This window comes from Notolepis coatsorum (assembly GCF_963971535.1).
Source record: "Notolepis coatsorum genome assembly, chromosome: 1".
NCBI lineage: Eukaryota > Metazoa > Chordata > Actinopteri > Aulopiformes > Paralepididae > Notolepis > Notolepis coatsorum.
The window spans coordinates 200113179-200140609 of NC_140165.1; the positions used below are offsets into that span (position 1 = coordinate 200113179).

Here is a 27431-nt window from a genome sequence, read left to right on the forward strand (position 1 = left end):
AGGTTCTTTAATAGGTTCTATTAAAGTCCAATTGAGGCAAACGCACGGAAACCACTCTGATCCACCCTTTAAACATCTCACTCAGTTTTAACCCTTCCGTCACTTGTTCTGGATCTTAGGGGGTATTTGGAAATCAGTGATTTGCAGCCTATTAAAATTTACTTTTTGTTTTGTTTTGTGCAATATGTCCCAGCTGATGCTGGGGTTCATAAAATATCTCTGCACTGGCTGTGAAATAATTCGTTTTTTAAACTTACTAACACTGGATGCACATTGCAAGATTTTGGCAACAATTGTGTGGCTAAATGTTAGCCCTGGCAGTCCCAAATAAATGTTAAAGATTCTTTGGGGGAATCCAACATCTGCCATTTTCACTGTGTTTTTTACTCTGTGTCCTGATCCAGAAATGTGCAGGAAATCATGTACTGTAGCGTTCCTTAATAATAATAATAATAATAATAATAATAATAATAATAATAATAATAATAATAATAATAATAATAATAATAATAATAATAATAATAATAATACACTTTATTTGTATAGCACTTTTCATACAGAAGTTGCAGTTCAAAGTGCTTCACAACAGTAAAAAAAATAAAAATAAGCACTTAATCATAATGAAATTCTATAGGACTCCCCTCACCAAAGGTAACGTTAGTGTGACTCTCTGGGACGTCTACAGGCTGCACTATATACAAATATTTTCCCAACCCTTAAATTAGTTTCACATGATATAAAACCCACAAGTTAATTATGTTTAATTTGATTTATATATAGGCTCATTAGATTAGGAGACAGAAACATTACATAAACAAATGTTTACAGCAGAGACATTTTCACAATTCTCCTTCTGTATCTGCACTACTGTGAAATAATGAAATTATTAACACATAAGAAAATATGTATTTTCTTTTTTAAGTATAGCCAAGTATAAATTACGGTTTTGACTGAATGAAGAAAAACAACACATTTCATATTACTGATGTTGAATTTGTTAAGTTAATGTGTTTTCTTATCTTCTCTCACATTTTCTTATATATTTTTTTGCACATTGGCCTTTTTTTCCTGATTTATGTAACAGTCAAAGTTAGAGTCAAGTTGCCATGTTTCTCTCACGGACACCCCCTTTACCCGCCCGTCTTCACACACATCCTCCCTTCTATACTTCCCTCTTCCCAACTATTCCTCATCATTTTGCTTCCCAGATCTTGTTGGTACCTGTTTACCTCTCTGTTTCTCCCCATTATGTGGGGTTAAGTTATTCATATTTGATCTGATAAAGTAGAGAACAGCTGATGCCAGGCAGATACGGTGCAGTCTTGTTTAAGACCGTTTCAATAACACGCAGGGAAGGGTAAATAAACTGACGTGTTCCGGCACAATCCCCCTGGCGTTTCCTGTTAGCTGGAGATTCCAGCAAATCAACCCCGGTATCTGACACCCGTTTAACCCTGTAGGGAGGTTGTTCATTAAATGCAGTGATTTAGCTGGTAAAGTGAAGGGAGTCCATGAAAACACTTGTGATGGACCACTGTGGCTTTTCCCCTTTATGTCTTTGGTGTAGTTGGTGGTTTTGTGGAATAAAGGAAGATTGGACCTTATATTGGGGGCTCTGTACAGTATTTGACAATAGATCATTTGATAACTGTGTTTCATTTCTGTGATTTTTATGTCTTTGTGTTGCAGCTGCTCCATTGCTGTGCAGAGGAGAAGGTTGTGGAGAAGATCCAAGAGCCTCCTCCAGTCCAGCCTCAGTCTCTTCCTTTGTCTGCACTAGCAGGCGGAGTCCGATTCCCTCCAGTGGGCACTGTGTCATTTCTCTCCACCTGATTTTCCACTGTGCCATTCTCCTATCAGCTCTAGTCGGCCCCATTCTCCCAGGCTCTCCGTAGTCCCAGCTTCCTACACTCCCTCACGTGGCTGTATTCCATTATTACCACACCTGTCCTAAACCCTCCCCTCTGATTCCCACCCTCTCCTTGGTTCCCCTGATGGGCCCTCTATCAGTCAGCAGTGCCAGGTTCCCATCATCCTCACAAACAGCCTCCATCTGCCTCTAACCACCCCCCCTACAACCCACCATCACCCACACATCACTATGGAGACAAAAGACCTGATGATGACAACCATGATGAAGATGGACAAGGGAGAGAAAAAGGAGGAGAAGGGCAAAGGGAAGGAGGAGGAGGATGTGGTGGAGGGAGAGCAGGGGGAGGAGGATGTGACCCAGCAGGAAAATGGGAGACTGGTGTTGGCTGACGGGCTGGCAGAGAAAAGACCCAAGAACTTCACCCCTGGCTCTGGCCAACAGGTGTCCAATGGGTTCCCCACATCCACCCCTCAGAGCCCCAGGGAAGGGCCGGGAACCGGGCCCGGGGGTAACACCCCTGGGTCTGGAGGGTCTTCCCTGCCATTAGGGGGCCTCAGGACTCTGGTGGTCCAGCAGACCAGCTTGGAGAGGCCCAGGGAGACATGGAATAAGAAGATGGATTTCTTGCTCTCCGTCATCGGCTACGCCGTGGACCTGGGCAACGTCTGGCGCTTCCCCTACATCTGCTACCAAAACGGAGGAGGTGAGGGGAAACCAGGGGAAGAGAGGTAGACATGGAGGAGGAAGAGGAGGAGGAGGGGGTAAATAAGTGATGAGCATAAAGATAAAACTATAGAAATATTGCTGTTGATGGAGTGGATAAAAATGCAGCCATCTTACCTGGGTAAACTATTCCCAATCTCCAACAACCAGTATTGTATCCAGGGGCGTCATTTTGGTATGGCAAGGTATGACACTCGCCATACCTTGGCAAATTAAAAATAAAATAATATTTTCTTTTTTTTAATTACAATTTTTTTTATGTTAATTTAGAATTTGAATGTCAACATTATGAACGAATCTTCGAACTATTCGGTACAGCCCTAGCATGTTTTGATATTGTCAATTATCTAACTTTTACTAGGTGACTTTTACTACTAACTCAAATATGCCAAAAAAAAGGAAAATGGACATACAGACGTTTTTTAATCAAAGGGCAGCAGAGACAAGTGATACAGGGACACAGGTAAGGTCTTACAATGGCTTAGTGATTATAACAGTGCAGTTCAGCATTCAGTAACCCATACTTTTTGTGAACGTGTTTTTGATACTACATTCTGTTAAACACACACCTCAAAACCGTACCTAAGGAAAATTGGCTCAATTGCAAGAAAAATAATAGACAGTTATGATATTACATTCTGCATAAATTGTATGCAAAATATTGTGGTTCCCTGCTTTAGTCTGTTGACACATTTATATACTAAAAATGCTTGTGTAGTCCTGTGTCATACCTAAATGTCATATAAGTGAATTGTATAGAAACAACTCACCAAAAGTGACTATTGCGCAACTGATTTGACAAAAAAAATCCACCAAGGGGGGAAACCCCCCCTTCATCCCCCCCCCCCCCTAATTACCATATACCTTGGCTTTTACTGAAATGACGCCACTGATTGTATCGTCAGCAGTATAATGCTTGATTTAAACTAAAACAATGAGAGAATGAGAGAAACATTCCAACCATTTGAAATGCACTGCTTGATTTAGACCTTTATTTATTTTATCCCGTTATGTGTGCATGGGCTTGGAAAGTGATGCAGAGCTTACTCTATTTCTGCTGGGCAGGCAAACTCACTCTTGCAAATTTCTCAGAAGTTACCAACTGCAGCTTTAAAGTATTTTCTCTGGTCTGCATCCCCTTAACACTTGTGTGTATTGAGCTGTACTGTATTGTATACCCATTCTGCAATCTGTTAATAAAATGTTCAATCAATCAATCAATCAAGCTACGTTGCACTTTCTAGTTTGCCACTTAAGAAAATACAGCTGGGAGATACAATTGGAAATATTTTCCTTCAACCAGCTAATCTCCAGCTCCAAGAATAATTAATATTTAAAACTATTCATAAGAGAGGGTGGCTGGGTGGCGCAGCGGACTAAGCGCTCGTCACCAACGCGAGAGACACTGGTATCGAATCCGGCTGTCAGCGTTGCCTCCGGCTTGGCCGGCCGTCATACTGGCTCAATTGGCAGAGTCAGCGGGAGGGAAGCAGGTGGGGTGGTATTCTGGTCGTTGTAAACAGTTGTACAGGTCGGTCAGGGCGCCTGCACAACGAGGGAAGGAGATGGTGAGGGTAGTGTGACCTCCCACACGTTACACCTCACCAATGAGAGTCCACACTGGCAGGTGAAAAGAGGCTGCTGGCTGTCTCCTATGTCTCGGAGGAAGCATCTGATAGACTTCAGGGCTACCTAGACCGACCAGTGGGGGGCACATGCGAGCAACGACCAGGAAGGGGAGGGGGGAATTGGCATAACGACTAAATTGGGATGGGAGAAAAACACAGAAAAACAGGAGAAAAAGTGGATCAAAGAAAAAAAACTATTCTTAAGTCAACATTATCTTGGCCAATATTAGCAAATCCGATAACTAGGGACAAACCAAATAGTCTACTATTATGTTTACCTAAGAAAGTGATATATGGACCACCTATAAAAACGTATATTTAAAAATAGGTTATTGTGGCTAAAACAAATACATTTAAGTTCTACAGTACTTCCGTTAGCTCATCTGTAGAAAATGTATTCCAGTAAGATATATACTATTATGTGTACATAATATATGTGTTGTTACAAATATAATACAATGCATTATAACAGTTAATGGAAGGTTTATGTAAAAATGGGATATGTAAAAGCACCATACATGCTACTTTTCTCATTGACTTCAATTCATACACATTTGGAACTGTACCCAGGTAAGATGGCTGCAATATGGTTCCATCCTAGAACAGCAATTCATTATGACATGTCACATCTACGGTGATGAGTAGGTGGAGTATATTTGTACTGTCTGGTTCCCCACCCAGAATTCACTCTGATATACTGTCACTTGGTGGTGTGAGGTCAGGTCAGCGGTCAGGTCAGCGGAATTACACCTCATTTTCTCCTGCATCATACTAGAGGAGAGAGGACTATGAAGATAAGGAACAGGAGAAAACAAAATAACTGGTGAAAAATAGGCTTTTACTGCAAGTATGCGTCTGCATGTCTATAATTGCATGGAATAAACAAACATTGTGGGATGAATCCAGCAGGCACATCACATCAAATTACAGCCACAATGCCAGATGTCAATCTTTTCATACTTACTATAAAGATGGCAGTGCCATTATAAAAATCCAATGGAGAAATCAGTTTTAAAAACAGCCCTCTGGTCAGTTCTTACTCAGTCCCTTCTGCACTACAAACACACAACAGAGGGCAGCAGAGGACACAAGGCTAACCCTTTTCTCAACAATAGATTTAGTAAATACACATTTGAGCTCATGTCTCATGCTCAGGTCTCTGATGTGTATTATTTACACAAAGTCTGTGTGGCCTCTTTCTCGTCTGTCCTTGGTTCTACTAAAGAATCCTCAACGCGCCTCCTGTCCCACTTTTATTGAATTTGCAATAATAAAATCTTTGCAATTTCCTGTGTTCTGTGAGCAACCCAGGCAGCGGGGCAGAGATGGGGACTGGGGGATGCTTGATAGAAGCAACAGTATTAATTGTGTGTTTTATGAGAACGCCTTCAGTCTCTTTCTCCTTGCTTAATAACCTGTCTCCCAAGCAGCTGCTCAATCAACCCTTATCTTTGCTTTCATGTCACAAAGAGAAACGCAAGCACGCATGCACACCCACAGACAAACAGACAGACAGACAGGTGCACAGACACTACACACATGCACATGCCCACATACAAATATATCTATAATCAGAGAATGAGACACATACAGAGAGAGAGAGAGAGAGAGAGAGAGAGAGAGAGAGAGAGAGAGAGAGAGAGAGAGAGAGAGAGAGAGAGAGAGAGAGAGAGAGAGAGAGAGAGAGAGAGAGAGAGAGAGAGAGAGAGAGAGAGAGAAATTGAAGTATTATCAGAGTCAGGGCTGAGGCTGGAGAGCTCCAGGGTCTGACAGCCATATTGCTGCTCTTCTGTTCCTCTGTGTTTGGCCTTTTCATCTCCTTTCATCGCTCTGCTTTGTTTGTTCTTCTTCTATATCTCACGCAGCAGAACACAGCAATTTAAGATATCTGTTTTCTCAATTACCAGATGCAAAGCCAACATCACAGTAGTCAAAATCGAAGCCATGGAATTTACAATGGCCTCGCATATATTTTTTTGGACCACACTGAAGTCAAACACATTGGTGGTCAACACATTTGAAAACCATGCATACTTTCCTTTTTGAGCGGACTACACCTTTAAGGCGTTGTGTAAGAGGCAAGCTAAGTCATAATATGATGGATTTTACAGAACCTGATTTAATGCTCCCCTGTTTGATGTCAGTTGTTGAGTGGGCTATTGAGAATACAGATGGAGGGTGAATTATAGTAGAATTTCTCTTGAGTCTAATGGTTTCTTTTACTTTTCTTCCCCTAATCCTCTGTTCCTCTCCCAATCGCCCCCTTTTCTCCCATTCTCTCTCTCTTCCCTTGACATTTCCTTCCCCCTTCCCCCCCCCCCCCCTCTCTCTCTCTCTCTCTCTCTCTCTCTCTCTCTCTCTCTCTCTCTCTCTCTCTCTCTCTCTCTCTCTCTCTCTCTCCCCCCCAGGTGCCTTCCTGCTCCCCTACATGTTGATGGCGGTGTTCGGAGGGGTCCCTCTCTTCTACATGGAGCTGGCTCTGGGACAGTTCCACCGCAGCGGCTGCATCTCCATCTGGAAACACATCTGCCCCATCTTTAAAGGTAGGCTGGAGAGAAGAGGAGGTGAAACACATCTGCCCCATCTTTAAAGGTAGGCTGGAGAGAAGAGGAGGTGAAACACATCTGCCCCATCTTTAAAGGTAGGCTGGAGAGAAGAGGAGGTGAAACACATCTGCCCCATCTTTAAAGGTAGGGTTGAGAGAAGAGGAGGTGAAACACATCTGCCCCATCTTTAAAGGTAGGCTGGAGAGAAGAGGAGGTGAAACACATCTGCCCCATCTTTAAAGGTAGGCTGGAGAGGAGAGGAGGTGAAGAGCGGAGAAGAGGAGAGAAGAATAAGAGGAGAGGAGAATAAGACAGGAGGAATGGACAGAACAAGAAAAGGGAGTAGAAGAGAAGAGAGCATTTATGAGAAGAGAAGAGAAGAGAAGAGAAGAGAAGAGAAGAGAAGAGAAGAGAAGAGAAGAGAAGAGAAGAGAAGAGAAGAGAAGAGAAGAGAAGAGAAGAGAAGAGAAGAGAAGAGAAGAGAAGAGAAGAGAGGAGAAGAGAGGAGAGGAGAGGAGAATACTAACAGAACAGTTCACAGGAGGATATGGAGTTGTACTGTACAGGAGAGAGCAGGAGTAGAGGAAAGGCGCTCTGACGAAGAGGGACAGCAGACACAGAGGTTAGAGGTCAGATGATGAGCGATTTGGCTGAGAGACAGCTAGGTTAATCAGAAGCAATTCCTCTTGAAGACCATTCCCATCTCCTTGTTGTCCCAGTGTGATGTTCCAAGTCTCTGTTATGGAAATTGTCACATTTCCCTGCCAAATGCCAGCTGCTTAGAAATGTGATATTATGGAAATCGTTATCGTTGGAAAAGTTATTTTCTAAATGTCACCCACTTCCCTGTGGACTTGAATTAGCTGGAGAAACGCCACAGATCTATGTCAGAGTGTCAGAGGAAAGGAGGAGAGATTGAGTGAGTGATGTCACACAGTTGTTGATGGTACTTCATTTTATAATGATGTTCCCACGACATTTCCAAACGTCTATGACTATGTTTTCTGTTTGTATTATTATAATTTTTTGGAATTATTATTATCATAATTTTTTTTAATGTTTTGCTCAATTATCTGATTACTTTAGTTTGTTTTATTCACTTATATTGAAACGTTTTTAAAACCATTTCAGTTATTTAAACCCATCTAATCCACACTTCCAGAGGTTACAAAAACATTTGACTGTGAACCACCTAGCACCTGTTTTTTTAGAAACAACATGATTAAAAACTATTAGAGCATAGTTGTCAAAAACATTATGCTCTCCAAAACTTCACGTGGGATTGTGTATGAAAACAATTCCATGGGTGTGAACTTTTCAACTCTGTTGGAAAAAACATGACCATGAGCAGTCAAGGGGTTAGGTAATGATGTTATCAAGCTCAAGCCCTAACACAAAGTGTAGTATTAACTCTCCTGTTATCAAGCTCAAGCCCTAACATGAAGTGTAGTATTAACCCTCCTGTTATCAAGCTCAAGCCCTAACATGAAGTGTAGTATTAACCCTCCTGTTATCAAGCTCAAGCCCTAACATGAAGTGTAGTATTAACCCTCCTGTTATCAAGCTCAAGCCCTAACATGAAGTGTAGTATTAACCCTCCTGTTATCAAGCTCAAGCCCTAACATGAAGTGTAGTATTAACCCTCCTGTTATCAAGCTCAAGCCCTAACATGAAGTGTAGTATTAACCCTCCTGTTATCAAGCTCAAGCCCTAACATGAAGTGTAGTATTAACCCTCCTGTTATCAAGCTCAAGCCCTAACATGAAGTGTAGTATTAACCCTCCTGTTATCAAGCTCAAGCCCTAACATGAAGTGTAGTATTAACCCTCCTGTTATCAAGCTCAAGCCCTAACATGAAGTGTAGTATTAACCCTCCTGTCATCCTCACATTTACTTTACACCCTTTCTCCTTGGGGTGTAATCATAATCAAAGCCCATAATCAAAATTGTTACCCAAATGTATGTTTCAGCTGCTTTGTGTTTCTTTGTTGACTACCTAAATAACAATTTAAATAAATACCATTATACCAGAATACCTATTATGTGACAATCGGAAAATAATAAATCACCATAAAAACTCATTGATTGACATACAATTTTAAAGAAAGATCTTTGCTGCAAGTTTGTCTCGCTCTTGTCCGCCCTGTCTTGCTTCTCTCTCATCAAAGCGTATGACACAAGATATAACATGGAATATCTTTAGACTAAGGCTGTCAATCGATAAAAATATTTAATCTGATTAATCGCATGATTTTCCATAGTTAACTCGCGATTAATCACAAATTAATTGCATATTTTGTATCTAAATCGACCTTAAACGGATCTTTTTCACATTTTAATACTCTTATCAACATGAGTGTCAACAAATTGTTGTGTTATGCAGCCATTTAACACAAAAGGATGACCCTCATGCATTGTAAATTTGCATCAAATTCAAAACAGAGTGATGCACAAAATAACTTAAAAGAAAATAATAATTTAAAACAATGAATAAAGTGTGCATAAAATAATAGGGGAAAGAAAATGTTAGGAACTTGTTACATTCACCCACACAAGGGCTGAGGATTCACCCCCCCCCCCCCTCTCTCTCTCTCACACACTCTCCCAGCTCTTTCTCTCTTGCCCCTTCCTCATCTCTCTCTCTCTCTCTCTCTCTCTCTCTCTCTCTCTCTCTCTCTCTCTCTCTCTCTCTCTCTCTCTCTCTCTCTCTCTCTCTCTGTGAAGTGAAGTCTAGTAAAACAAAATTATAATAAATAAATAAAGGCGGCCGGGTAGCGCAGCGGACTAAGCGTCTGTCTACCACCGCAGACACTGGTATCGAATCCGGCTGTCAGCGGTACCTCCGGCTTGGCCGGTCATCCATACTGACACAATTGGCAGTGTCAGCGGGTGGGGAGCCGGTGGGGTGTGTATCCTGGTTGTTGTAAACAGCGACTCCTACAGGTCGGTCAGGGCGCCTGCACAGCGAGGGAGGGAACTGGGGGAGGTAGTGTGATCCTCCCATGTGTTACACTTCCCCAGTGAGAGTCCTCGCTGTCAGGTGAAAAGAGGCGGCTGGCTGTCTCCACATGTATCGGAGGAAGCATGTGATAGACTTCAGCGCTCCCTAGACCAGCAAGTGGGGGGCAAATGCGCGCAACGACCAGGAAGGGGAGGGGGGCATTGGCATAACGACTAAATTGGGATGGGAGAAAAATACAGAAAAAAATCAGGAGAAAAAGTAGATAAAATAATAATAATAAAATAATTGTGTGTTAACGCGTTAATAACGTGTTAACTTTGACAGCCTTACTTTAGACACATGGTGGCTGGAAATATTGCCCTTCCAGTGTCAGCATTCCAAATACTTGCCTCTCCTCTTTATTTGTACACTGCTAAAATGAGCAACGTAATGTGGGCTTGCAAGTGGGTCCCATCCAACTCCTTCCAACTGTCCCCATACACGCACCCCCCTCTACATTCGTCATCTCAAGTATATCCTTCTCAGTTGTGAATAGCTTGAATGCTGACTTTATGTCTTGGACATAGCTGACAGCGTCTCTGGTGGGGCCTGGAACCATTTTTATGATATTAGCAGCACTAAGCCTACCCTGTTGTTCAAGTGGGGAGCGGGACCATGATAACTTTCCATTTTTGCAAAGTAACGTGTCTCAAGTCAAGTCAAGTCAAGAGTTTTATTTGTCACGGCATACAAGTATACAGTGAAATGCGGGGGGTCTTGCCCGCAACAATTGTGCATAATACAATAATAATAATATAATAAGAATCCAATAGAACGACATTGTGCAATAATACAAGTAATCAAAGTAGGGCATATCGGTATATGTACATGAGTTTTTACAGAGCATGGTAAGACATGCTAGGTCCTGTGATAGTGCAATACACTGTTAGCTACGGATGAGGCACTGGGTCTTTATGTACACTGCTATACAATGCTATATTATACAATCTCAAGTTATACTATACTATTTTTAAAGTGACCTTTCCTTTTGTAAAGTGACCATAAGTGTGAGTGTGTGCAGCATGAGTGTGTGTGTGCTCATGTTAAAGTGGCTGCTAGTGTGTGAGCGTGTACAGTGTGTGTGTTGTGTGTGTGCTCATGTGTGCTTGTGTGTGGAGAGTTCAGTGTTCAAGGCTCTGATGGCCTGGGGGAAGAAGCTGAGCCGAAGTCTCTCTGTCCTAGTTGCTGGTGTTCGCAGGCGTTTGCCTGACCGCAGCAGCTTGAACAGGCTGTTGTTGGGGTGGTGAGGGTCTTTCATTATTCTGCAGGCTCTGGATTTGCACCTCTTGTTATATAGGACCTGCAGGGGTGGTAGTGCAATACCCGTAGTAGTACGCTCGGCTGAGCGTACCACTCTCTGTAGGGCCTTCTTGTCCTGTGCCGTGCTGTTTCCATACCAGGCAGCGATGTTTCCAGTGTCTGCTTGTGGTTGAGAGACAATAGGAGCATCTGCACTGGTCTCATTCTCATCAGAGGAGGATGCCTCATAATCAGGGTCTCAGACACATTCTCTTCACATTCTTCTGTCACTTTCACCATCAAAGAGCTTTGACAAAACTTAACTGGCAGTAAACCTTTTGTTATGGTTTGTAACCGACCCCAATCGCACAACACAAGACAGGTATGATGGTTTGCCAAGAAACAGAGATTTATTGAACAACAGGGAAATACAGGGAAAAGGGCACTGTCCCTTTAAGGGAGAATCACAAATACAGGAATATAATATGAGGGGAAGGAAAGGTGCCTTTAAGAGGCGGGCAGAAAAGGGGAACACTATGGGAAGGTAAAGGGAACGCCTAAGGGAAGGTTAAGGGAAAGAGGACTAGGGACTAGGAGAACTAGAGACAAGGAACTAGGTGGAACTAGAAGGGGAGAACTTGGGACAGGAACTAGGTGGAACTAGAAGGGGAGAACTTGGGACAGGAACTAGGTGGAACTAGAAGGGGAGAACTTGGGACAGGAACTAGGTGGAACTAGAAGGGGAGAACTTGGGAACAGGAACTAGGTGGAACTAGAAGGGGAGAACTTGGGAACAGGAACTAGGTGGAACTAGAAGGGGAGAACTTGGGACAGGAACTAGGTGGAACTAGAAGGGGAGAACTTGGAACAGGAACTAGGTGGAACTAGAAGGGGAGAACTTGGGACAGGAACTAGGTGGAACTGGGGACTGGTGGGAAAACATCTGGGCCGCTCTGCAGGACAGAGGAGAGAGTTAATGCACAAAAGGGAAAAAAACAGAGCAGGTGCAGAACAGTCCAAATAACAAAGTGAACAAAGTAATATTATCTTCGTGTGACAAACACACAGGGGGAGATGTAAAGTCCAAAAATACTATTCTAAGTGAGAACCAAAAACAGAGGCATAACGCTGGGAGATGAAATGTCCAAACTAACTAACAGAGGCAATACGCTGGGAGATGAAATGTCCAAACTAACTAACAGAGGCAATACGCTGGGAGATGAAATGTCCAAACTAACTAACAGAGGCAATACGCTGGGAGAGTGACATCACAATCAAAACTCACCCAGGCGTATGCGTAAAGGTACAGGAACAGCAGCGGGAACGGGGGCAAGGGCACTACGCTGAGTGAGTGACATCACAATCAAAACTCACCCAGCGTATGCGTAAAGGTACAGGGACAGCAATGGGGCGAGGGCATCGCCACCGGGTGGCTGGCTGTCCGAGCCGAGGGACAGGGTGCTGGAACAGTGGCGGTGACGAGGGCATCGTCCACCGGGTAGCCGCTGTCGGAGCCGAGGATCAGAGTGCTGGAACAGTGGCGGTGACGAGGGCATCGTCCACCGGGTAGCCGCTGTCGGAGCCGAGGAACAGAGTGCGCGCCACACCTTGGTGTGCGCGTCGGAACAGGGAGCTGGAAGAGTGGCGGTGGCGAGGATGTCGTCCACCGGGTAGCCACTGTCGGAGCGAGGAACAGAGTGCGCGCCACACCTTGGTGTGCGCGTCGGAACAGGGAGCTGGAAGAGTGGCGGTGGCGAGGATGTCGTCCACCGGGTAGCCACTGTCGGAGCGAGGAACAGAGTGCGCGCCACACCTTGGTGTGCGCGTCGGAACAGGGAGCTGGAAGAGTGGCGGTGGCGAGGATGTCGTCCACCGGGTAGCCACTGTCGGAGCGGAGGAACAGAGTGCGCGCCACACCTTGGTGTGCGCGTCGGGACAGTGGCGGTGGCGAGAGCGTCGTCCACCGGGTAGCCGCTGTCGGAGCCGAGGAACAGAGTGCGCGCCACACCTTGGTGTGCGCGTCGGGACAGTGGCGGTGGCGAGAGCGTCGTCCACCGGGTAGCCGCTGTCGGAACCGAGAGACGCCTCGGGGTGCGTCTGCGAGGAGGAGTGTGCCAAGCTCGAAGGTCTGGAAGATGCGCGTCAGTGCGCTGGAACGGAGGAGCGTGCCAAGCTCGAGGGTCCGGGAGATGCGCGTCAGTGCGCTGGAACGGAGGAGCGTGCCAAGCTCGAGGGTCCGGGAGATGCGCGTCAGTGCGCTGGAACGGAGGAGCGTGCCAAGCTCGAGGGTCCGGGAGATGCGCGTCAGTGCGCTGGAACGGAGGAGCGTGCCAAGCTCGAGCGTCCTTGGAAGATGCGCGTTGCGCGCTGTGGACTGGAGAGCGTCTGCGCTGGTCTGGATGTGCGTCAGGACGACAGCTGCGCGGGGGGTCTGAAGTGGATGACTGGGATGCCTCCCGTGGAAGTCTAGGGAGCGCAGACCAGTCCCACTCTCAGGCAACGGCGACAGCAGGCGAAGGCTGGAGCAAACATCTCGACGCCGGAGAATGGAACAGCCTAGGCAGACAGAGGATCTCCCGAAAGAGTCTAGATGTTTAGAGAATATGACTCGGCAAATATACAACACGACCCCACGCCAAAACGAGGGGAAGCGCCCTGGTATTTAAAGCCCACAGGGGAACTAATTAGCCTGCCACCACAGGTGCGAGAGATAATAGAATATCAAACAGGTGTGGCCACTAAGGGTAAGGAACGAGAGGGTGGGGGCTAAAGAGAGTGAGTAGGGAATTCCTAACAGTAGGCTTAAAGAAGACAGAGAATAGGGAATTCCTAACAGTAGGCTTAAAGAAGACAGAGAAAAGGTAGTGAGCAGCGGGCAAAACCTCACAGTATCCCCCCCTCCAACGGGAGCCACCCGGCGACCCAAAACAAATACAGACAGAGTGGCAGGGGCAAAACAAGACGGTACTGGCCAAGCCAGCAGGGGAAGCCACCACAAGAGTGGGGCTAGCAAAAGAAACAGGGTCGCCGAGGGGTAACTAGGGTAGCAGAGGGGCAACTGGGGGAACTGGTCTAGAGGAACTGGGTCTAGAGAACTGGTCTAGAGAACTGGTCTAGAGAACTGGGCTAGAGAACCGGGCTAGAGAACTGGTCTAGAGAACTGGTTTAGAGAACTGGTCTAGAGAACTGGTCTAGAGGAACTGGGTCTAGAGAACTGAGGGGCAAGCAGGGTAGCAAAAGGGGTAACCATGGTAGCACCGGGAAAAGGGCTAGCAGAGGGAAGGTTAGCTGCCAGGGCACTGACAGCTACAGGGCCTATGCTAGCTGTACTGCTACATCAACATAGAGGCTGCGCAAGCTGCCGGAGCTAGGCTAGCAGAGGGAAAGGGTAGCTGCCAGGGCACTGATAGCTACAGGGCCTATGCTAGCTGTACTGCTACATCAACATAGAGGCTGCGCTAGCTGCCGGAGCTAGGCTGGCAGACAGGGCTGGACCAGCATGAGAGAACAAGCTAGCTGGAAGGACAGTCCTAGCTGTGTGAGATAAACTACACAAAAAAGTGGAGGCCATGCAGAGGGACCAGGTTAGCTGCTTGGGCCTGGCTAGCTACAGGGCCTATGCCAGCTGCAAGGCTGCATTAACATAGAGGCTGTGCTAACAGCCGGGGCCAAGCTAGCAGGCCGGGGCCATGCAGAGGGAAACTGGGTTAGCCGCCAGGGCATGGCTAGCTACAGGGCCTATGCCAGCAGCAAGGGCTGCATAAACATAGAGGCTGTGCTAGCAGCCGGGGCTAGGCTAGCAGACAGGGGCTCTGCTGAGGGACTGGGTTAGCTGCCAGGGCATGGCTAGCTACAGGGGGGTCAAACAGGGCAAAACGGGAAGCAAACAGGGGAGCTAACCGGGGAGACTAACAAGCTAAACAGGGGAGTAACAGGCTAACAAGGGAGCTAAACAGGACTAACAAGGAAGCTAAACTGGGCTAACAGGGAAGCTAACAGGGCTAACAGGGGAGCTAGAGGGAACAAGAAAAAAAAAGGCAAACTCAACATACACAGTCTGTGCTGGCTGGGGTCGTAGACTTGGTGGGGTCGTACTGTTATGGTTTGTAACCGACCCCAATCGCACAACACAAGACAGGTATGATGGTTTGCCAAGAAACAGAGATTTATTGAACAACAGGGAAATACAGGGAAAAGGGCACTGTCCCTTTAAGGGAGAATCACAAATACAGGAATATAATATGAGGGGAAGGAAAGGTGCCTTTAAGAGGCGGGCAGAAAAGGGGAACACTATGGGAAGGTAAAGGGAACGCCTAAGGGAAGGTTAAGGGAAAGAGGACTAGGGACTAGGAGAACTAGAGACAAGGAACTAGGTGGAACTAGAAGGGGAGAACTTGGGACAGGAACTAGGTGGAACTAGAAGGGGAGAACTTGGGACAGGAACTAGGTGGAACTAGAAGGGGAGAACTTGGGACAGGAACTAGGTGGAACTAGAAGGGGAGAACTTGGGAACAGGAACTAGGTGGAACTAGAAGGGGAGAACTTGGGAACAGGAACTAGGTGGAACTAGAAGGGGAGAACTTGGGACAGGAACTAGGTGGAACTAGAAGGGGAGAACTTGGAACAGGAACTAGGTGGAACTAGAAGGGGAGAACTTGGGACAGGAACTAGGTGGAACTGGGGACTGGTGGGAAAACATCTGGGCCGCTCTGCAGGACAGAGGAGAGAGTTAATGCACAAAAGGGAAAAAAACAGAGCAGGTGCAGAACAGTCCAAATAACAAAGTGAACAAAGTAATATTATCTTCGTGTGACAAACACACAGGGGGAGATGTAAAGTCCAAAAATACTATTCTAAGTGAGAACCAAAAACAGAGGCATAACGCTGGGAGATGAAATGTCCAAACTAACTAACAGAGGCAATACGCTGGGAGATGAAATGTCCAAACTAACTAACAGAGGCAATACGCTGGGAGATGAAATGTCCAAACTAACTAACAGAGGCAATACGCTGGGAGAGTGACATCACAATCAAAACTCACCCAGGCGTATGCGTAAAGGTACAGGAACAGCAGCGGGAACGGGGGCAAGGGCACTACGCTGAGTGAGTGACATCACAATCAAAACTCACCCAGCGTATGCGTAAAGGTACAGGGACAGCAACGGGGCGAGGGCATCGCCACCGGGTGGCTGGCTGTCCGAGCCGAGGGACAGGGTGCTGGAACAGTGGCGGTGACGAGGGCATCGTCCACCGGGTAGCCGCTGTCGGAGCCGAGGATCAGAGTGCTGGAACAGTGGCGGTGACGAGGGCATCGTCCACCGGGTAGCCGCTGTCGGAGCCGAGGAACAGAGTGCGCGCCACACCTTGGTGTGCGCGTCGGAACAGGGAGCTGGAAGAGTGGCGGTGGCGAGGATGTCGTCCACCGGGTAGCCACTGTCGGAGCGAGGAACAGAGTGCGCGCCACACCTTGGTGTGCGCGTCGGAACAGGGAGCTGGAAGAGTGGCGGTGGCGAGGATGTCGTCCACCGGGTAGCCACTGTCGGAGCGAGGAACAGAGTGCGCGCCACACCTTGGTGTGCGCGTCGGAACAGGGAGCTGGAAGAGTGGCGGTGGCGAGGATGTCGTCCACCGGGTAGCCACTGTCGGAGCGGAGGAACAGAGTGCGCGCCACACCTTGGTGTGCGCGTCGGGACAGTGGCGGTGGCGAGAGCGTCGTCCACCGGGTAGCCGCTGTCGGAGCCGAGGAACAGAGTGCGCGCCACACCTTGGTGTGCGCGTCGGGACAGTGGCGGTGGCGAGAGCGTCGTCCACCGGGTAGCCGCTGTCGGAACCGAGAGACGCCTCGGGGTGCGTCTGCGAGGAGGAGTGTGCCAAGCTCGAAGGTCTGGAAGATGCGCGTCAGTGCGCTGGAACGGAGGAGCGTGCCAAGCTCGAGGGTCCGGGAGATGCGCGTCAGTGCGCTGGAACGGAGGAGCGTGCCAAGCTCGAGGGTCCGGGAGATGCGCGTCAGTGCGCTGGAACGGAGGAGCGTGCCAAGCTCGAGGGTCCGGGAGATGCGCGTCAGTGCGCTGGAACGGAGGAGCGTGCCAAGCTCGAGCGTCCTTGGAAGATGCGCGTTGCGCGCTGTGGACTGGAGAGCGTCTGCGCTGGTCTGGATGTGCGTCAGGACGACAGCTGCGCGGGGGGTCTGAAGTGGATGACTGGGATGCCTCCCGTGGAAGTCTAGGGAGCGCAGACCAGTCCCACTCTCAGGCAACGGCGACAGCAGGCGAAGGCTGGAGCAAACATCTCGACGCCGGAGAATGGAACAGCCTAGGCAGACAGAGGATCTCCCGAAAGAGTCTAGATGTTTAGAGAATATGACTCGGCAAATATACAACACGACCCCACGCCAAAACGAGGGGAAGCGCCCTGGTATTTAAAGCCCACGGGGGAACTAATTAGCCTGCCACCACAGGTGCGAGAGATAATAGAATATCAAACAGGTGTGGCCACTAAGGGTAAGGAACGAGAGGGTGGGGGCTAAAGAGAGTGAGTAGGGAATTCCTAACAGTAGGCTTAAAGAAGACAGAGAATAGGGAATTCCTAACAGTAGGCTTAAAGAAGACAGAGAAAAGGTAGTGAGCAGCGGGCAAAACCTCACACCTTTTCTTCCAAGGTCATTTTTCAATTGAGAGAGAACAGAAGCGAAACCACGTAGTGCATCAAGAGAAATGGTGCTATATAGCTTTTATATGTACGCTCCTCCCTAGTGTTGCGTGTATGTCCCCATGTTGCTGGAAATATCAGAGTTCTTGCGAAGTGGGTTATATGCTCCCACCCCTCCCCATGTTGTGTCAATAAGTTCACTCTGAGTCCCCAACGTGTGGGGAAGATGTCTTAAGTGGCTCAAACGATCACAGCTGAGATGCATTCTGAAACATGAACGCGCATCCCCGTTCAGGTCATTTGCATACAAAACAACGCCTCCAGAGCTCCTTATAAGGCAATTAATGATGCAGCCGTGCAATAGCCCAATGTGGAAGCGCTTTGCGACCGATCAAAATGAGATTAGATTAATGTATTGTCATCATATATAGTACAGCTCGTGGTGCACCTGCCGCAGGGCGCGCGCACACACACACACACACACACACACACACACACACACACACACACACACACACACACACACACACACACACACACACACACACACACACACACACACACACACACACACACACACACACACACACACACACACACACACACACGCAGTACTGTATAGCCTACGCGCGTAATGAATGAACGCAGTATAGGCTTATATTAATGACTTGTTTTATTAGGAGATCGCAGATACCAGTCCGCTGCCCGACTCTGGCGGCCTTAATATGTGTACTGTACTTACTGTATAGGGCAGAGCATATATATAGTATCTACTAGGGTGGCTGGGTGGCGCAGCAGACATTGCGCTCATCACCAACGCATGAGACACCGGTATCGAATACGGCTGTCGGCGTTGCCTCCGGCTTGGGCCGGCCGTCATACTAACTCAATTGGCAGCGGGTGGGAAGTCGATGGGTGGTAATCTGGACGTTGTAAACAGCGACTCCTACAGGTCGGTCAGGGCGCCTGCACAGCAGAGACAGGAAAATGGCGGGGGCAGTGTGAGCCTCCTACACGTTACTCCTCGCCAAATGAGAGTCCGCGCTGGCAGGTGAAAAGATGCGACTGGCTGCCTACACATGTATCGGAGGGGACATGCAATGGGCTTCTATCCTCCCTACAACCGGCCAGTGGGGGGCACATGCGAGCAACGATCAAGACAGGGGAGGGGAGAATTGGCACGGCTAAATTGGGATGCGAGAAAAATAGAAAAAAAATAGGAGAAAAAGTGGATACAATACTAAATCCTAATGAAACAAGTAATTAGAATAATATAAGCCTACTGTTCATTCATTAGACACATAGGCTATACTGGTGCACACAAGACTTATGGAATATTAATGGTTTCTATTTCCACGCAATTAGCTTTAGTTCTTATTTATTTATTTATCCACTGTCATTTCAGTGTTGGTGTATAGTAGGCTACATAGTGTATTTCAATATCAGTTTAATTGATTAATTATTATTATTAACCTTTATTTACCCAGGGTAGGTTCTCTGAGCACGGATGCTCTTTTTCAGGAACGCCCTGCTTCACATTCACACAGTTCCATTCACACCTGGGAGCTGCCCAGTACAACCACAGTCTGCCACCGTTGGCCACTGAGCAACTCCACTGGAGCAGTTGGGGGTTAAGTGCCTTGTTCAAGGGCACTTCAGTGGTTGGTGTTAAGGGTATGGGAGAGAGTTATTAATTCACTTCCCCAGCCCAGATTTTTTCCTGCCGGTCCGGGGGATTAATGATATATTCGAAGGAATGCAGGTTTATAGATCAAACAAAGGTCTGTCCCATTGTATACCAATCAATGGGATATATTGCATGTTGACCTGCATTCTTTCAAATGTATAATTAATCATTAAAACAGATATGTAACAAATAGGGCTGACCCCTATTAATCGATTAATCGATTAGTCGACTAATCGGTCGAAAGGGGCCGTAGTCGACTGGCCAACCTCTTAGTAGAATATAAAAAAATCATTTTTTTTTCTTTTTTTTTATAATTTTTTTCAAAAGAAAAGAGGCATAGAAGCGTGGCTAACGCTAATGGCACGCATACCAGAGGCTAACTGCCTACGAAAACAGGCACAGAGGCACTGAAAGAGGATTTCACCCATCTAATGAACACACTATACTAGACAAATATCAAGATGTATCCATCAGTGGACCAATTGCATGCTTTTGCAGAGGACAAGAAGCCTTCAGTCGACTCCTTCAGACATTAAGCACCCCCCACAGCCCAAATGAAATGATAAAAAAAAAAAGAAAAAAAAAAAGAAAATATATATATTATACTTTATTTTTTATTTTATTTTTTTTAACCAATAGTCGACTAACGGCAAATTGTGGCCAATCCTAGTCGACCATCCAAATCCTTAGTCAGGGACAACCCTAGTAACAAATAAGAAATACAAATTCCACAGAAGGAATTAAATTATTATTATTTTCAATAATTTCACAATAATTGCATAATTGTGTTTGAATATCTGAGTAATTAAAGTAATTATACATTTGTCAAAAATAGCTGGTTCAGATATGGTTAATCCAGCTGCCCTGTGATCAGATGAATCCATATTATTTATTTTTCCGACATCCACGGAATTTCTTATTGTACAAATATTGTCATCATTATTTTAATTATGATTAAGTAATTAATTCCAAGGAGGCCTGTATAGGGTTGACATGAAGGAATCACTATGATTCCTCCCAAATAAAGCCATTAAGAACATGGAGAACACAGTCTGTCAAGTTAATACAATTTTCAATCAGTCAATCAATCATAAGTGTGCTCCTCAGCACTCTTAAATTCTGCTCTCAGCCGCGGCCAAATCTGATAGCTGCCGGTATAAAGGATCGGCCCAGGCAGTTTGTGGTGTGTCGGGGGGGATGAGTCTCAGGCTGAACGTGCTCTTCATTCTGGCTAGCTCCTAGGGGTTCTTCTTCAGGATGGCTTCTAGCTTTTTCCTCATCCTCCTCTCAGCCACCACCTCTAGATTATCCAGCTCACCACCCACTACTGAGCTAGCCTTCTTCACCAGCTTGTTTAGCTTGCTGGAGTCCCTCGAGTTGATGTTGCCCCCCCCCCCCCCCCCCCGCCAGCACACCACAGCAAAAAAGAGGACGCTGGCTACAACCGATTGGTAGAAAGATAGCAGCAGTCGGTTGGACACGTTGAACGACCTGAGTCTCCTCAGGAAGAACAGCCTACTCTGTCCCTTCCTGTAGAGGGCCTCAGTGTTGTACGACCAGTCCAGTTTTTTGTTCAGGTGAACTCCAAGGAACTTGTAGGACTCCACCATCTCTACCTCCTCCCCTCTGAGGATTATGGGAGAAGGCGGACCCTTCCTGCCTCTCCGATAGTCCACCACCAGCTCCTTGAGTTGGAGCTGGTTACTGTCTGACCACCCTACGAAGCTCTCCACCATAGCCCTGTATTCAACCTCATCGTCATCCACAATGTAGCTGACGATGGAGGAGTCATCGGAGAACTTCTGCAGGTGGCATGTTCTTGTGTTGTAGCAGAAGTCGGAGGTGTAGAGTTAAACAAAAAGGGTGACAGCATGGTACCCTGGGGAGCGCCGGTGTTGCTCACCAGCACCTCTGATTGGCTGCCCTGAAGTCTCACGTACTGAGGTCTGCTGGTGAGGTAGTCAGTGATCCAGGCCACCATTCCTTGATCCAGCTGCATCCCAGTGAGCTTCTCCTCTAGCCACAGTGGCTGGATGGTATTGAATGCACTGGAGAAGTCGAAGAACATGATCCTCACTGAGCTGTGTGGCCACTCCAGGTGTGTGTAGGCCCTGTGGAGCATGTAGGTGATGGGGTCAAGAAGCCCCAACCCCGTGGCAAGGCCGTAGCAGCGGGGCGCGGAGGAGGTCCCGGCCCCAGGCCACATCCCGGGGGCTAGGACCCCTGAAAAAGGGGCCTGGTGAGGTCAACGAGGCCGCGGCATCGAGACCCCACCAGACGGTCACTGGTGACACCACCCGCCACATCGCCAGCGTATCGGACAGGGCCTAAAATAGGTGAAGGCCCTTCTCCCCCTGGCACGCCGCTCCGAAGCACTCCCAAGAAGGCTTCCCCCCCACAATGTCGTGGGGCCAGCTGGCGCGCCGGGGAGACAACCCTCCAAGGAGGTTGATCCCTCAATCCAGGTCGACAGGTTTTAAGAGCAGAACTCGACCTGCGCCCGGAGCACTGTGGACTAGACAGGCGCCTAAGGGGCTTACTGTAAGAACAGTATCCCGGTGGAAAGGGTGTTCGGTATGCCGTGCACCATGTCACAATCTCATGGGGCCACTAACCTCGCGGAGTCTGAGTTAGCCAACTCCGCCAGCGAACAGATTCCACCACGAACCCTGACCCTGCCAATTTATTAATCCCGCAGGGTCGAGGTTCAGAGAAAGAGTTTGACACAATTGGCAGACGTCACAAAACATGCAGGGGCATACTCTCGGGCAGCCGGGGTCAGACCCGGGCTCAACCAGAGAGTCGACTCTGCTACCAACACACCGGGGAGACAACCACCCCCTATGTTTATTAACAGAAAATGGTTGCTCCCTTAACCCATTAAGAAACCCCGGAAACATAACCGCGCGTATACACAGGCTATACAATGCAGTTCAAGGCGTTTCAGGTTAAAAAAGGGTCAACCCAGGCCAGCAGGTCAACGAGGGCAAGGCCCGACCTGGGCCTGGAGGACCGGGACCTACACAGGGATGCATAGAGGAGTTGACAGAAGCAGCCTCCCTGACAGCCCCCTCCCATGCCCGGTTTAGCAGGGAGGGAGTGGTGAAATGAAAGGAGAAGGACCAACCCACCTAACTAGGGATGACCCCCGGACCCTGGTTCTAAACGGGAACCGGTACTATATTAGAAAAGACCGGAGTATTTATAAGCTCCAACGTTATCGGTACTGCTATCGGTACTCGGGAAATTATGGAGTCTTTTTTTTTGAGGAATTTAAACGTCGCAAACTAATCTTGTTGGCCGTTTTCTATATCTCTCCTGCCTCGGTCTCTCTGCCTGCGCGAGGAGCGGGCTGTGCTGTGCTCACACACACACACACACACACACACACACACACACACACTCACTCACACACACACACACGGGTGCTGTTGTAGGCTACAGTACAGACAGCTCTGCTCTCATCATGGCGGACAGAACGAAACGTTAAAAAATCTGGGTCTATTTTACTAAAGTCGATGCTGACAACGCTTATTGCCACAAGTGCAACAAGACATTTGCCAGTAATGTATAAGCGCTGGTACTTGTTAATGTGGCTGGCGGGGAGCTAACGTTATTAGCCTGAGCTCAGAGTAGAGTAATGGCAAGCCGTGTGACGTAATTGGCAGAATCGACTGTCAATCAAAATAGTATTGTATGACTCCAACTTTTTTATCTTACATTTGTTGTTAATTATAAAAAGTCTATAATTCAGACACATTTAAAACATTGCTGCTGCTGTTGCTGCTGAAGAAATAATATTTATTTATATTTATATAGTTATATAAAAGAATAATAAAGCAATGTCGATTCTGTTCTTAATTAATTGTTTTTTTTTCTTGCAAAATAATCAAAAAGAACCGATAAGAGTATCGATAAAGTACCGAACCGTTAAGCAGTATCGATAAGAGTAGTAGTATCAATAAAATCCTAACGATACCCATCCCTACACCTAACATTGTGCAAAAAGGTACAACATAGTATGGACCAATGCACACCACTGTTGGCAAATCGTAGTGGCACTTACATGACACACACATTCATGACATCAACCCCTGTGACGTCTGGCCCGCCCAGGCATTTCCCCCCCGGAAAAGCTCAGGGTCCTTCGGGGTACCAGAACTTGTCTGCGCCCAACGGGTTAAACTGATCCGGTCCGGCGCGACCAGGACAAGTCCCGTGCCCTTGTCACGCCGCCACCCCCAGTCCTAGGAGGGGAGTAGGTACGCGTGTCGATCCAAAACATCACAGAGGGCGCCACCAAGACGGTCAGTACACGAACGCACTGCTCCCGGTGGCCCATCTAACGGGCGTGAAACCCCCCTGCCAATGTTTGATCTACTCCGTCATCTCCTCTCGGAGATGCATGCGAGTCCTCGAGTCTAACCTAGTGCACTGGCGCTCGGTAGAGACAAAAAATCTCCTTCCCAGCCGACCACATAAAAAACGCAGTTTTTATGATGTTGGGCAACCAAGGCGCGCCGGTCCCAAAAAGCGGATTCAATCATTGAAAAACACCCTGGGCCAGCACTGATCGGTCTCGTAAGACCAAACGCTGATTTATGAAACAGCGTGTATGCTCGTAAAGAACCCAAGAACAGTGACAGCGAATTTCTAACAAGAAAGAGCCCACAATGTTTCCCCTCACTGTCTGGGATGAGCAGCAGGAAGCCGGTACTAGAGACACAGACACGGGCTCTCATATGACGAGCCTGGGAATAACAACCGCGTCAATTCTGCTCTTTATGTAAGAGGGGAAGACAGCGGTTTTCCCAGAGAGACCTCAACATGAGTAAAACAATTGAAAAAGGTTCATGTAACAATTGGACTAAGTAGAGTAAGACTCTCTGAGGAGAAGGCTCCTCTGAGGAGGCTCTCTCACTGAGAGGGAGGCTCTGAAACCCTCTGAGGAGGCTCTGAAACTCCCTGAGAAGGAGGCTCTGAAACTCTCTGAGGAGGAGGCTCTGACACTCTCTGAGGAGACTCTCTCACTGAGAAGGAGGCTCTGAAACTCTCTGAAGAGGCTCTGAAACTCTCTGAGGAGGAGGCTCTGAAACTCTCTGAGGAGGCTCTGAAACTCCCTGAGGAGGAGGCTCTGAAACACTTGTAGTATCTTGATTTAGATACAAGGTTCTATATACTTGCGTTGGTGTTAACCCAACTGTACCCTTTTTGGCAGATATGGAGGTCCAGACATGCGCTCCTGAATTGTGGTAGTTTATTAACAGAAGCAGACGATGGCTGCTTTGTAAAAACTCTTGCAGTTGATCAAAAACACTGAATGGTTACAATAACTCAAGGTTTGCATTGGATCTCCAGACTACTGTTACAAGAATGTTCCTTGGTATTTGTCAATACCGTCGTCCGTGATATCTGTCTCTGTATAGCGGCGTGGATATGAAGAGTGGTTGAGGCTTTGTTCAAAATCTTCTTCTGCATCTCATTCTTCTCCTTCATTCATCTGCTCCACAGTCCTGGGGCCACAGTTATAAAGGCCCAGGTTTGCAGGGTGATGACCTCACAGAAAGTGACATCACAACCGGTTTTCCTCCAATCTCCCAACAGCTATTTTGAATTTGAAATGTAGGTGTGACTTACCCTTAACGGCTCTGTTTAAGACAGTATTTCTTACCAAATCAGTTTAAAGCCTAAATCATTGTTACTATTACAGTTGCCAAACCTGATACATAGATATTAATTAATGTCTTTCAGAGACGCACATGTCAACATGAGTTGTTACCAGAATCTACCAGATTACAACATAATGCTTAAAAGTCTTCACTTCATGGTATACAAGCATTTTTGACTTATTCCAGTTCTTCACCTAGATTTCTTAAAACAGAGTTTATATTAACTGATACTAGTTTAACCAATAGCAATGGGTACTCAACTCAAACATCAGTTCAATCAAAAGACAAAATAAACAAATCATGTCATTTTTCACCAAAAGGTTTATCTTTGAAGTAACCGTGGACTTAGTGAACTTTGACTAATATTACACCACTATGTGTGTATTGTTTGTACCTTTGATACACTTTGAAGATTTATTACTTTAAGTTATTTCCTAAAAGATTTATTCAACAGCCGCTCAAGCCATGTTTTATTTCATGATTAGATTTTGAATGATTTTCAAGAGCAGACTATCTGCTCACACAATGCTGTGTTGATATGGCTGTTATCACATATGCATGTGATTTGAATGTTAACACCTTTATTGGCCGAATCATTGTTTTGGTAATTACATCTCTTGGTTCCTTTGTGTGTATTCCTTTTGAAGCTCCCTGAGGTGTGTGGCCTGCAGGAAAATTCCGTAGGTCACCTTTTGTTCCAGAACCGGTTGCTAGGTAACCAGGCTCTTGGCAAACTGTGACCTCCGGCTACATCTCCACACTATTGTTCTCTAAGGGGTCACAGGTCTGTATGCAAAGTTAGTGTCTTTGTAATGATTTTCTGGCCAAATTATCTAAGGATCTAAGTTGACGACTTTATCTTGGGGTCCAAAATGAAAGTTAACACTGATTACTTAAGAACAGGTATAATTTTAACACAGGCAAATTATACGACACACTCTAAGGAGGAGGCTCTGAAACTCCCTGAGGAGGCTCTGACACTCTCTGAGGAGGCTCTGAAACTCCCTGAGGAGGAGACTGTGAAAACTCTCTGAGGAGGCTCTGAAACTCTCTGAGGAGACTCTGAAAACTCTCTGAGGAGGCTCTGAAACTCTCTGAGGAGGCTCTGAAAACTCAAAACGGCCCAATATACACTACTGGTAGGGAGCAGAGCAGAAGAACCAATAGTCTCGACTGCATTGCATCCCCTCCTTTACAATGACAGCGGCCTTTTTGGTGTGGGAAACAGGGAAATCCCCCCCCCCCCTTCCCGTGACGAGAGAGGAACACCCTCGTCAGGGAAACTGATAAGCAGAAAGATATAACTATATCCGGGGGGGGGGGGGGTTATTCTGTCCACCCCCCTCAACACCTCACCCCTGATACGACGCCATAAAAAAGCAGAGCTGTGACACCAGTTGCATAGCGCGCTACATGAAAGCACATACTTACCTGTAGAGTAAAAGCTTTACATCATGCACGCCAACCTCAGCCGATAACCTCGTTTGTGTAAAAAACTGGCTTTATCCACGGCTCTCTTATGAGTGAAAAAACTTGCCACCTGCTATTTTTTACCTCTACCCTTAAGCAAAGAAACAATTAACAGACTGAAGAGAGGGACAAAAAGTCCTTGATTCACATGCATACGTATAACTCTGTAAGCTAACAATAGCACACCAGTTGCGGACTCAAATGCTACGTTTTAACCAAAAAATTTATTTCATGAAACACACACAACCCTCATCATACAATGAAGCCATCAAGTTCACTCTTACCACGTAAGAAAAACACTGGCTTAGGTAGACAAAAGACATAAGCTAGACATGTGCTAGAACACAGCCTTGCAAGTTATACAACAGCAACCAAGCATATTTCAGAGAAATCTGCACAAACTCCAAGCAAGAAGGCTCCCCCAGCATTTGTAGCTGTGGGTTCATATAGCACACGTCGTATCCCCCAAAATACAGTGAAGTAAACACACGTTCTGTTAAACAAAAACATTCCCTTCTAGGAGGGAGCCTTTGTGTTATTAACCAAAAACATTTTGGGGGGGGGGGGAGGGAGAGTGGGGCATAGCGGTAACTAGGGCTGCACGATTTTGGGAAATAATCTAATTGCGATTGCGATTAAATCTGCGATTATAATTAAAAAAAAATAAGCAGACCCACAGAGGTTTATTGTAAAATGCGGCTTGCATCTGGCCTACGCGGTGGGTCTTTTCGGGACACAAAGCCTGAAAATGTTTCTTTTTACCTGGGAATCGATACCGGTACCCAACGGTACCTTTTTTTCTGTACTTTACTCTCTCTCTCTGAAGTCTAAACTTCACAACACACAATCTAAAACCCTGTACCTCCCTCTCCCAAACCGATCTTGTATCTCAATGGGACTTCCTGGTTAAACAAAACAAAAAAAAGTAAAAAAATATATATATAAAT

General features: G+C 46.7%; 1 protein-coding gene across 1 annotated transcript in view; it reads left to right on the plus strand.

Annotated features, from left to right (window-relative positions):
• The window catches only part of slc6a4a (solute carrier family 6 member 4a), a 70081-nt gene that overhangs the window by 1523 nt on the left and 41127 nt on the right, over positions 1-27431 (plus strand). The window contains exons 2-3 of the mRNA XM_084316038.1: positions 1690-2576; positions 6633-6767. Of these exons, the coding sequence (XP_084172164.1) occupies positions 2102-2576; positions 6633-6767 (610 nt within the window). The 5' untranslated portion in view covers positions 1690-2101. The remainder of the gene's footprint in view (positions 1-1689; positions 2577-6632; positions 6768-27431) is intronic.